At 48.2% G+C, this 13163-nt stretch overlaps 1 protein-coding gene, 1 long non-coding RNA gene and 1 pseudogene across 2 annotated transcripts; 1 reads left to right on the top strand and 2 right to left on the bottom strand.

The window, feature by feature from the left end:
- Positions 1-448: 448 nt before the first annotated feature.
- LOC109777241 (germin-like protein 1-3) lies at positions 449-2396 on the top strand (annotated as a pseudogene).
- Positions 2397-3933: 1537 nt separating this feature from the next.
- LOC120962046 (uncharacterized) lies at positions 3934-5162 on the bottom strand. Its single transcript, XM_040385875.3, has 4 exons — positions 4770-5162; positions 4586-4681; positions 4373-4498; positions 3934-4277 (listed from the first exon to the last, which is right to left on the bottom strand). Exons 1-4 carry the CDS (start codon positions 5157-5159, stop codon positions 4131-4133), a joined length of 759 nt encoding a protein of 252 aa, XP_040241809.1. The 5' UTR covers positions 5160-5162; the 3' UTR covers positions 3934-4130.
- Positions 5163-5207: 45 nt separating this feature from the next.
- LOC120962047 (uncharacterized) lies at positions 5208-8989 on the bottom strand. The gene is made up of 5 exons (XR_012181092.1): positions 8803-8989; positions 8282-8381; positions 5766-6570; positions 5460-5663; positions 5208-5376 (listed from the first exon to the last, which is right to left on the bottom strand). It is a non-coding gene; the product is annotated as an uncharacterized lncRNA (long non-coding RNA).
- Positions 8990-13163: the final 4174 nt, after the last annotated feature.

Genomic DNA, 13163 nt, shown 5'->3' with positions numbered 1-13163 from the left:
CAATCATAAGTCACTACACTTACGGGTACATCGGCCAGCTTGAGCGGTAAGGCCTTAGCACTAACTGGTGGGGTACCCCTGAGTGAATCACCGACCACTACTGGCCTTCCATTGGTGACTTGTCACTGGTAACCATTCTTCCACAAACCCTTGATCTGACATATATACCTTTCTCCCAACTTAGAAACTTGCCATGCATTGTCATGTCCAAACTGTACGTCCAACCTCCACATGCATGTTATCGTTCGTACGTTCATATTACACTGACACGATGGTTGCATTTAGTTATACATGCTTTGCTTAATTTGGATGCAAAAGATTGTCGACCAACTAATTTCGCATACGTCCATCGATCGCGTCTCCGTTACGCTGCACGGCAGTATATGTGCATGCGCGCTGCATGCTTCCATTCTCATCTCCACTCTCACTAGTCGACCTAGCAGAACTACTCGCTACACCCACACAGCTAAGCTAAAGAGTGAAGACCAAGTATTCTAGCAGTACTTGACAATGGCGAGCAAGCAGCTCCCGGCTGTCCTCCTCGCCGCCTGCGCCGTGCTCCTGGCCCTCGCCAGCGACCCCGACATGCTCCAGGACCTTTGCGTCGCCGACTACAAATCACTCGACGGCCGTAAGTGTGATCGTCCATGTACACTATCTTTCCTACTTGCTTCTATGGATAATGAACGGATCAGAATGTGCGGCGCTGCGGCTGAACGGGTACCCGTGTAAGAGGCCGGAGAGCACGATGGCGAACGACTTCTTCTCCGACGTGCTGTCCGTCCCTGGCAACACGGGCGGCAACCCGTCAGGCTCCGTGGTAACGACGGTGACTGTAGACAAGGTCCCGGGGCTCAACATGCTGGGCGTGTCCATGTCTCGCGTCGACTACGCACCGTGGGGAGTGAACCCGCCGCACACCCACTCGCGGGCCAGCGAGCTCCTCTTCGACCTCGAGGGCTCCCTGACGTCGGCTTCTTCACCAGCTCCGGCAAGTTTGTCGCTCGCACCGTCTGCAAAGGGGAAATGTTTGTCTTCCCACGCGGCCTCGTCCACTTTCAAAGGAACAACAATGGTTCTCCCGCCGCCGCCATATCGGCCTTCAACAGCAGCTTCCGGGCACGCAGAAGTTGACTGAGGCATTGTACACTGCCTCGCCGCCGGTTCCAGCCGACGTGCTGGCATGGGCGCTCGATCTCGACGGCTGCATGGTCGAGCCGTGCGTAATTTAACAACTTAATCTCGTCGCAGCACTTGAATTCCATCGTCACCTTTTTGTATACTTTATGATGTTTATTATGCCATTTTTGGTCATTTCGCTGTTTACTGTTGCTTTTTCTTCATGGCTTGCTGGTGATATATATGTATGCATGGTTTTGGTTTATATATATGTACTACCCAAGACTTTATTAATTGTTATTTTTGAAATGATTGTGTCGAGAGTTTGACCAAAATATAACTTTATGAAACATAGGTAGCATGGAAAATCATAGAGTATGCTTGACTAAACAGTTTTTTTAGAAACACAATACAAATGCAGATCCCATGCTTATAAACAACAGACGTACACTCACGCCATGAACGCATGCTCACACATCCTATCCCTATATCCCTATGAGCACCTTCAAACTAAACCGGTAAATCTTTAGTTCATTGAGTTGGTAAGAGAAAAAGAACTCTAAATGTGTTTGAACTGGAGCTGGACAATTTTGGCTGTCTATTTGGTTTTATCCTTTGGACTAAACTTTAGAGAACCCTATAATAAATACAGGCTATTTACTCGTGAAGATCCAATGGCCCAAAGCGATGTATATGGTTAGAATTGGGTTAGATCTTAGAAGCACAGGGTGCACAGGTCATTCAACTCGTGTGAATAGGTGATTTGAGTGCAGTCTTGGAAGATCTTATGTTTTCAGTCTGCCAAACAGATCATGGCGACCCACACATTCTCTTTCTATATTGACAGCGTAGACCGCCTCCTTTAGTCCGCATGCCTGTTTTCCCCTTCTCCCTTCGTGCTCGTAGAACGACTCTACTACGGTTCTAGCCTCCTGACCCAACGCTCACCCACGCCCTCTTCCTCTGCAGGCTCACCCTTCGCCTTGTGATGTCATGAATTGAAGTTGACTGAAATTGATAAAATTGAGAAAAACACCCATAATGAATACGCGTCTGAGTTAACATATCATACTAATAACTAGATCTGTCTTTTCATTTTTGGATAATAGAAAAAGAAATAAAAGTTCCACGGTGAAATGAGGCATTCTGTTTGAAATGGCACGACTTTGTCACAACTAGATAGAGACTCCACGCCTTTGTTGATATAAGAAATGCATAAATATGTTCTGAAATTAAGTATAGCTAGTGCAAAAGCAACCGCGCACAATTGTTCTCAGTTTTTTTTAAATATATGTAGTATGTGACCAAATAATTATAAGAAAATAAAGCTTTTGGATTGAACTTCACTGAAAGGCCATGTTATATAAAAATGTGAAGCATCCAGTACATAGATTTGCTCCAAGCTTGTGACTCACATTCATGACTTGTTTCCCGACAGGAAAGGCATGCTTGAGTTGATGAGGTGGCATTTGTTTGCATGGATAGATCAATGCAATAAATGTAACTTATACTGCATGCATGACTTCCTGATGTAGTATGACTGCGGGGAGAGGAAAATTAGGTCATGAGTTACAACTATTTAGAGAAAATATATGATATCACAAGTCTGAGGCATATGGTTGCATTGAACCTTCTTTTTCGGTTTCCTAGGAGCTTGGTGGTTTTGTTGATAAAATCAAGAAATCGTTTTGTTACCAAAATAGTAATCACAAAGTTGCTAATCATGGTATCTATTTGGCAAAAACAACAGTTGCTTTAACAAAAAAAATGTGGCGTCGTTCTTCGACTATCGATGTGTAATCTTGTACCCTTCTCCCACTTAGCAATTGTGCATTCATTATCATCTCCAAAATGAGGGGAAAATTACGATGTATGGTTGCTGAATGCTGACTGTCTAACCTCCACATGTTATCATCCGTGTATATGGTCACATTACACTGACATAAATTTCTAATCGATGTTTGCTTTGCTTAATTTGTATAAAACAGATTGCCATGGATCAAAGCCAGATACAGAAAGCGTACATCCAAATAACTTTTCGTCACCAACTAACTTTTCGTCACATGTCCATCGATTGATCGCGTCTCCATCATGCTGCACGGCACTATAAGTATATGTGCTGCATGCTTCCATCCTCATCGATCATCTGCAAGAGCTCACACTACCGGACTCGCCGCCTATGCCAACGGCCCAGGGCCGTCGGCATAGGTCATTTCCGGTCGGCATAGATCTATGCCTACGGCTGCCGTCGGCATAGCCCCGTCGGCATACATCACGTCAGCGTAGTCTTGTCAGACCGTTGGCATAGTTTAGCCGTCGGCATAGGAGCCTATGCCGGCGGCTCCCGCTCAGCCATCGACATAGTTTAGCCATCGGCAGTGTTTTTCGCCTGACGGCAACGGACGGCGCCGTCAAAAGCGCTGACGAATCACGGGAAGCCACGTGGTAGAGGTATGCTGACGGCCAAGCCGTCGGCATAGGTGGAAATCTATGCCGACGGCATACCTCTACCACGTGGCTTTCCGTGGTGCCTCCTGGTGGCAGGGCTATGCCGACGGCAAAGCCGTAGGCATAGCTGTGCCACGTGTCGTCCCTTGGTGCTCCGTCGGCATAGATGAAAATCTATGCCGACGACTTTGGCGTAGGCATAGCCCTGCCACGTGGCACGCCCTGGGAAGCCCTGGGCTCATCTATGCCGACGGCTTTGCCGTAGGCATAGATTTTATTATTATTATTTTCCCTGTTTTCTCTTTTTCAATTCATTTGGACAACATTTCAAATCAGAAAATATGGGCTTATGCAGAAATATGACAGTTCATCATCTAAACATACTCAAGTTCATCATCATCATTTAAACATACTCAAGTTCATCATTTAAAGATCATCACCGGCGAAAGTTAATGAACATAAAAGTAGTGCAAGACATGAACATCATTTCAAAGAAGAAACTAACAAGTAGGAACATGAAATGTATGGCACGACGGCCACATGCACGGGTATCATAATCGACATCAAGCAAGACCACCGCCGCCAAAACCACCACCGCCAAAACCACCACCGCCAAGACCACCTCCGCCAAAACTGCCATCGCGACCACCATCACTCTGCCAGATCGGAGTGACTGGGGTCGACGGAGCAGGAGTCGAGCCGCCGGTCCCCTACATGTCTGAGAGAAGATTCTAACGGTAAATATGATATGATTGTGTTGAATGAACGAGAACTAGTTTGTCAGTAGTTAGGCAAATGTACTAACCGGACTATCACTGCCTAGTGCCACCCATTCATCGAACGTGGGCACGTGTGGGGGTTCTCCCGCAGGTGGTGGTGGGGGTCCCATTTGTGGTGGATCCGTGCGGTTACTCCAAGACGCCAACATAGCCTGGATGTTAGTTAAACAAGCAAACTAGAAGGTCAGAAGGCATGAAAGTGCAAAATTTTAGCTTGGTTTTAAGAGGGCAAAACTAACCGTCATCATCCGACGGTTGTAATCATCGTTTGCCTTCACTCGTTGCAAGTACTCCCGCACCTCGAGATTCCTATGCTCAACAAAGGACTTATATGCCTACATAATTTAGGTTGTTTCTAAGTGACCAATGCTGAAAATAAACTGAGAATGTTAGCGAGAAAGAAGACAAAGGGGAAGTACTTACAGCATGCTGGCGGGCTAAGGGAGGCTGCGAATGCCCCGTACTCTCTAACTGGCTCGGGTTGGTAGCCCGAAGCCTTGTGTACGAGATCGAAGGAGTGATCAAGCCATCGAAAGACGGATACCTGCCATGTGACTTCCCCTGGATGGCCACCACCGCCGTGTCGTCCATCTGAGACTGGGCGACCTCAGAAACAGGAACATCCGGATGCAACTTCTGATAGTTCTGAGTGTAAGACTCCAGGTGCTCCTCGGTCTTGCCGTAGTACTGGCTCTCGCCGTCCTTGAGATCACTCCGCTCGCGGGCCAGTTTCCACGACTCAACGTCTGAGAGCGGCTTCTTCAACTTATCCTCCTGCAACGTCAAACAGAAGTTATCCATACATAAGAACATGATGGTAAAGAAGAACAAAAATGCATCATGCATATAGATATACCTTCATGGCCTTGAAGCCCCAGTGGTTCCTGTTTCCTTGGCCGTGTGTCCCCTCTTTTCCACGGTTAACCCGGGCCTTGTTGCTCTTGGCAGCAAACTCTGCATCGTCGCCGAGCCACCTATCCACCAAACTCGTCCATCCGTCATCCCTTCCATAGCACCAACGAGGAACAACCTATGCAAATTTTGGAAGCATGACATGTGAGCACGAAACATATAGTTGACTGCTTGAAACAATGAAAAGTCAGTAATAGTTACCATCATGAACTGCTCCCTGTTCAAGGTAAGTCGTTGCCTCTGCGCTTGAGTTTTGGTCATATTTTGGTGCAGGTAGATGTGGTAGTACTGTGAGACGGCAACCCAGCGCACCTCGTACTGCAACTGACGAGCTTTCTTCTTCGCAGCCGCAAGCAAGACCACGTCGGCTCTGGCCTTGTGCTCGTCAAGAACTCTATAGAGTTGCTGCAATCATGCATAAACCAGAAGCAAACAAGGCATGAGTTGAGTGATTCAATGATAAACTATGAATGAAACTGAAGACAAGTGATTCATAAGAGAACTTACCCAAAATTTGGTGATCACGGCCTTAGCGGCCGTCCCGTACTCCGCGTGGCTGTAAGCCTCGTAGTGGGCCCAGCTCGTGGCCCTAACCCGCAGCTGCGGGTCCCTGTCTGGCCGCGGGCAGAATAGGCCCGGCCAAAACTCCTTCAACAGGACAGTGATAAGGCCATTCGGTTTACGGCCCTTTCCGTGAAGGATCCAGTTACTACAAAAGAATCAAAGGATTGCCATGTGTACAATAAGAAAATGTTGTCATGTCTTCAAAATATGATTGAGAGGCACTTACTCTATCCCTGCAGGTTCAATGAGCCACGTGTGAGCCTCAATAGAAGGTGGTGTAGGTACTCCGGCAGTACCACGCAGCCACCCCTGCGGAGCACCGGGTGGCAAGTCACCCCACAACTCGGGGTCAACCTCCCCTCCACCACCCTCCTCGCCCTCCTCCTCACCCTCCTCCTCGGCCTCCTCCTCCTCCTCGCCCTCCTCCTCCTCGCCATCAGGAACTTACTCCTCCTCCTCAGACTCAGAAGGTGCCTCAGTATAGAAGGGCATCGAAGAAGACCCTCCTATTTCGGACACGGCCCGGAGTTTTTTGCCCCGACTGCCTCTCCCCCCACCTCCTCCTCCTCTAGGGGCTCTCCCCCACCCCCTTCTCCTCTTGGGTCTCCTCCCCCGACCCCTCCACCTCCCTGTGAGGTGTCATCCTCGCGTAGTCAGGAGGGAACCTTGTGGGCTCGTCCACTCCGAGTAAGTCCTTTGAATTTACTGAGGAAACTGGCGCCGCTGGACTTGCCCATGATTAGCAAACCTGCATTGAGAAGAGAATAAACAATTAGTAAGGATATCAAATAAACAAGCATACAGGAAAAACATTAATAACAGAAGAGCACATTAATCATACTATTGTAATGATCATTAAAAGAACTTACATTTTCTAGAACCCATATGAATCATCACAATTGTAATCTATTAGTCGACCGGTCTCATCATCACTATCACGCATATCTTCTTCGTTGTCTGACGGAGGTGGAGGATCTTCCTCATCGTCAGCGTGTTCATTTAAATTTTCAAGCATAATTATGTCTCTTTGATTCACAACTGCCTCACCATCAATCTGTGCGTCATCGTCGTTTGGGTCCAGGTCAAGATAACCCGAGTCATCATCCTCGTTGTTTCGGACCACGTCATTTTGTTCCTCTTGAAAAGGCACTGCAGTCTTTTTATAAAATCAAGATACCGAAGAACTTTCACAGGGATTTTTAGCTGCTGCTTCTGACCATGCTTATCGACCACCTCAATATACCGAGAGGAACCGCACTTCCTACAGTAGTTGTCATCCGCATACTCATGCCTAAACAAAAGGCAATTGTTTGGACAAACATGTATTTTCTCATAATCCATGGAGAGCGCCTTCATGATTTTCTTCGTAGCGTACATGGTTTTCGGCAGTTCGTGGCCCTCAGGCAGACTGTTAGCCCATACTCCCAGAAATGCTTCGAAGCAACCTCAGCTACAGCCGTACTCAGCCTTGACTGCCATCAGTTGCGAGTTGGCATCCAGCACAGATAGCTTGGGACCCTCATAAAGAGGTTTCTTTGACGAGGCCAAGATATCCAGGAAGGCCTTTGCGGTTTCCTCTGGCTCCTCCGGTTCATTCGCTGAATGTGACGGAGGTGTCGGCTATGCAGCCAAGACATCATCTAGCATATCTCTAACCCCATCGTCCTCATAACCAGCGACGCGTTGTCGTATCACCTCCTCTCTACCACGGTCCCGCTAGGCAAAGTTTATCGGCATATTAAAGTTGGGCATAAATCCAAGCGTGCGAAGGTGCTTAGTCATCTCACTCTTATCTCAGCGCATACGTCTCTTACATTTGGCACACGGGCATTCTGGCACCATCCTCATTGGACTACAGAATATCTCTGTCAAAAACACATCAGTTTTCTCGACCCACTCTGTTCTTACTTGATTCCGACGGAAAAACCCACTATACATCCACTGATTATCTGCCATCTCTGCTTTATTGGAAGCCACACAACAAAATTAAGGATTCATTTAAATTACTCACATCAATATTTTATTTTTTACAAGGTTGACGAGAAACGACATTTAATCCACCTACATCTCTAATAGGTAAAGATGCGTCCTAATCCCACCCGAGAATGTGTAGATTGAGTGTCCATGCTCTACCCCATTCCGAGACAAAATTTCGGCAGCACCTCCCCGCTGTTCTCCAAATACACGTCTTGGCAAAATGCCGAGAGAATGTGCATCCGGAGAACAACAGGGAGGCGCCGCCGAAATCCTGTCTCGGAACAGGGTAGAGCATGAACAGCGTACCCAACCTACACATCCTCGGGCTGTCCGAAAGAGCTACGGTGATAAATATGCAATTGAATGCATATTTATCGATGCAACCCTTTCGGACGGGAGACCTAGGTTACGCGGCTTGATGTGAAAATTTAATCTAGTGACATGATTAAAAGAATGTATGAGGTGATGGATTTGTAGCTCACCCTCGGATGTAGATGATGTAGTCGATCAGCGAAGGGACAATTGAAGACCAAGAGCTCCAACGTCAACGATCACTCCACCGGAGACAACACCAGAAATCCTCTAAATTCCACCAAATGAAAAAAATTAGGTCATCACATCACATATAAAGCACCATCACACATCACATCACATCACAATCTTTTTTTAGCAAGATCAACATGATGAAGTAACCACTCATCATATCCAAATTTTAACTTTCGTCTATCTATCTTCACAAAAAGTGTACTCTTCCCTCTCATCTCATCTTCACAATACATATATCTATAACATTGAGTATGTATGTAAAAACATAGTAAAACTACACAAATATCCATTCATCTAACATCTATCTATCTCACATTGTGCACTTAATTTTTTTCACATTTATACTCTCTTCCATTTCATTCATCTGTCTAACGTCCATCTATCTAATCATTTATTACTATATGTATGCATTCATCTACAACATTACTACACAAAAAATGTAAAAAAATGTTCTTACCGGAGCAGGGGGCGGTTGGGCAGGGGAGGGTGAGGGGGTTCAGGTCGGGGCAGGGGATGACCACCGGAGCAGCAAGGGGCGGTCGCCGGAGCAGAGGGGGCCGGCCAGGCTAGGGCGTGGGCCGGCCGGGGCGGCGTCCACGCAGGGCGGGCCGGGGTCGAGGAGGCCGAGGCGGGGGCGGCTGCGCTGGAGCGAGGGAGGGGCGGGGGCGGCGGTCGGCAGCGAGGGAGGGGCGGGGGCGCGGTTGGGGATCATGGCGCGGCGGTGGCTGGAGCGAGGGAGGGGCGGGGGCGGCGGGTCGGGAGCGAGGGAGGGGCGGGGGAGCGGTTGGGGGGTCGTGGGGTGGCGGCGGCTGGAGGGAGGGAGGGGCGGGGACGGCGAGGCGGGATTGGGCGGCGATGGCGGCGACGGGGGTCGTGGTGCGGTGGCAAGCTCGGGACAGAGAGTGAGGTGAGGGCGGAATGAGTGGAGGGGCGCGGCCCGTGGATGGATAAGGGAAGGTATGCCCACGGCTAAGCCGTCGGCATAGGTCTCGATGCCACGTGGCACCTATGCCGACGGCTTAGCCGTAGGCATATTTTTTTTTATAGCAACAAATGTAATTTTTTAATATAAATGTACTACTAATTTTAATTTTAATTTTAATTTTCTTATTAGCAACAAATTTAATTTTTTAAAAAAATTCTACTACTAATTTTATTTTTAATTTTTATTTTTTTATTAGCCACGTCACCGATTTGCGTACCACATTCCGTATGGCTGCAGCGATGCCGACGGCAAAGCCATCAGCATAGTTATATTTTTCCTTTTTTATTTTATATAGATTTTTTAATGTTTTCTTATAGTTATATTTTTCCTTTTTTATTTCATATAGATTTTTTAAAAAAATTATAGTTATATTTTTCCTTTTTTATGTATTATTATTTCATATAGATTTAAAAAAATTACCGCTCGGCCCTCTCCTCTCCCGGAACCACATAGAGGGGAGGGGAGGGGAGGCGCCGAACTCGAGCAGCTTCGTCCGCCAAGGCCGTGGCCTGGTCACGGGTATGGGAGCGCCATGGCCGCCGCCTCGCGTGCTCGATCTGGAGCTTATTTGGTCAGGTGAGTGAAGGGGGAGGGGTCGTCGACGGTGGGGGTGGGGGCGGCGGCGGATCCAAGTCCGTCGGAGGGAGATCGTTGGCGCTCCCAGACACCTGGGAGCAACATCTGGGCCAAACCCACAGCTACATCGCCTCAGTGTAGACCCGACGCGTCCGTTTCCCCCCTCTAGGAGCCGGCGGCGCCGTCTGCGAGGGGGGCCACACCCCGCAGACGCGTGCCGCCTCTTCGGACATGCCACAACACCACCCTGCATGTATGAAAGGCCGGTGCGACGCTCCGGTGGCATTGCTACCCCCCCCCAGGGCCCCCGTCCCGCCTAACCCTGGAGCGGTTGACCACTAGATCTAGCCCTTTGACTTTCCATGGACGGGCTTTGACCAGTGGACCTCTCCACCAAGTTGTGTCAGGTCAGCCCACAGGGACACCTGGGAGCAACATCCGGGCCAAACCCACAGCTACATCCCCTCCGTGTAGACCCGACACATCCATTTCCCCCCTCCAGGTGCCGGCGGCGGCGCCGTCCGTGAGGGGGGCCACACCCTGGAGACGCGTGTATGACGCCCCCGATTTGACCGTACACTAATCATGCACGAAAATGTGTACGATCAAGGTCAGGGACTCACGGGAAGATATCACAACACAACTCTAAAACATAAATAAGTCATACAAGCATTATAATACAAGCCAGGGGCCTCGAGGGCTCGAATACAAGTGCTCGATCATAGACGAGTCAGCGGAAGCAACAATATCTGAGTACAGACATGAGTTAAACAAGTTTGCCTTAAGAAGGCTAGCACCAAAAGTAGCAACGATCGAAAAGGCAAGGCCTCCTGCCTGGGACCTCCTAACTACTCCTCGAAGCCGAACTCCATGTAGAATCATCCTCGGGATCTCTAGCTCCTGGACTCCAGCATCTGGTTGCGACAATCAGGTATAGAAAGGGAAAAGAGGGAGAAAAGCAACCGTGAGTACTCATCCAAAGTACTCGCAAGCAAGGAGCTACACTACATATGCATGGGTATATGTGTAAAGGGCCATATCAGTGGACTGAACTGCAGAATGCCAGAATAAGGGGGGATAGCTAGTCCTGTCGAAGACTACGCTTCTGGCCACCTCCATCTTGCAGCATGTAGGAGAGAGTAGATTGAAGTCCTCCAAGTAGCATCGCATAGCATAATCCTACCCGGCGATCCCCTCCTCGTCGCCCTGTTAGAGAGCGATCACCGGGTTGTATCTGGCACATGGAAGGGTGTATTTTATTCAGTATCTGGTTCTAGTTGTCATAAGGTCAAGGTACAACTCCGGGTCATCCTTTTACCGAGGTACACGGCTATTCGAATAGATAAACTTCCCTGCAGGGGTGCACCACATAACCCAACACGCTCGATCCCATTTGGCCGGACACACTTTTCTGGGTCATGTCCGGCCTCGTAAGATCAACGCGTCGCAGCCCTACCTAAGCACAACAGAGCGGTCAGCACGCCGGTCTAACCCTATGCGCGCAGGGGTCTGAGCCCATCGCCCTATGCACACCTGCACGTTGCGTACGCGGCCGGAAGCAGACCTAGCCTAGTGGCGTTCCAGTCCAATCCGGCGCGCGCCACTCAGTCGCTGACGTCACGAAGGCTTCGGCTGATACCACGACGCCGGGATACCCATAACTACTCCCGCGTAGATGGTTAGTGCGTATAGACCAAATGGCCAGACTCAGATCAAATACCCAGATCTCGTTAAGCGTGTTATTTATCCGCGAACGCCGACCAAGGCCAGGCCCACCTCTCACCTAGGCGGTCTCAACCTGCCCTGTCGCTCCGCCACAAAGTAACAGTCGGGGGCCGTCAGGAACCCAGGCCCACCTCTACCGGGATGGAGCCACCTGTCCTTTCAGCCCCCTCATCAGGATCACTTGCGGGTACTCCTCGAGCCGACCCGACTTTAATCACCACATGTGTCATGTATATAATGTATATAGTATATACCCGTGATCACCTCCCGAAGTGATCACGGCCCAGTAGTATAGCATGGCAGACGGACAAGGGTGTAGGGCCACTGATGGAACACTAGCATCCTATACTAAGCAGTAGGATAGCAGGTAAGGGTAACAATTGTAGTAACAAAGACAGGCTATGCATCAAGATAGGATTAACGGAAAGTAGTAACATGCTACACTACTCTAATGCAAGCAGTATAGAGAAGAATAGGCGATATCTGGTGATCAAGGGGGGGGGCTTGCCTGGTTGCTCTGGCAAGGAGGGGTCGTCAACACCGTAGTCGATCACAGGGGGATCAACATCGTCACGGGGTCTACCGAAGAGAAGAGGGGGGAGAAACAGTAAATACATAGCAAGCAAGTGCATAACAGGACAACAGGCAGAGCTAGACGTGTTCTAACGCGGTATGAGGTGATACCGGTGAAGGGGGAAAACATCTGGGAAAGTATTCCCGGTGTTTCGCGTTTTTGGACAAATGAAACCGGAGGGGGAAAGTTGCGAGTTCGATAGGTTAGGGAGGTGTGGTGGACGAACGGACCGCGTATCCGGATTCGTCTCGTCGTTCTGAGCAACTTTCATGTTGACAATATTTTAATCCGAGTTATGGATTAAAAGATATGATTTCCTAAAGATTTTATTAATTTCTGGAATTTAATTAATTATTTAATTTAATTTGAAATTTGGATTTATGACATCAGCATGATGTCATGCTGACATCAGCAGTCAACAGGAGTTGACTAAGTCAAACTGACATGTGGGTCCAGTGGGGCCCACCTGTCATTCTCTGTTTAGGTTAATTAGGGTTTAACTAAATAATTACTATTTAATTAAATTAATTATCTAATTAGATTAATTTAAACAGGATTAATTAACTTAATTAATTTAGTTAATTAATTAATTAATTAAGATTATTTTTATTTTTATTTTCTTTATTTATTTATTCATTAATTTTTATTAATTAATTTATTATTTTTATTATTGTTATCATTATTATTATTTTTATTTTTATTTATATATTTATTATTATTATTATTTTTTAATTATATATATTTTTTTAATCTCTCTTTTTTTTTGTTCTCAGGGGCGTGGGGCCCCCTAGTCAGTGGCTCAGGAGGAGCCATAGCGGGTGTGGGCTATGGGCTCAGCCCGAACGGCGAGGGGGATACGGGCGACGGGCGCCAGCCCATTGGGGCCCTTGCCCAGGCCAGTAGTAGGGCGCCGGCGGCCAAGGGCGGCGCTGGGCGAGGTCGCGGCCGGTGCGAGGAG

This window comes from Aegilops tauschii, chromosome 3, assembly GCF_002575655.3.
Source record: "Aegilops tauschii subsp. strangulata cultivar AL8/78 chromosome 3, Aet v6.0, whole genome shotgun sequence".
Lineage (NCBI taxonomy): Eukaryota > Viridiplantae > Streptophyta > Magnoliopsida > Poales > Poaceae > Aegilops > Aegilops tauschii.
This window is presented reverse-complemented; position numbering and strand designations above follow the sequence as displayed.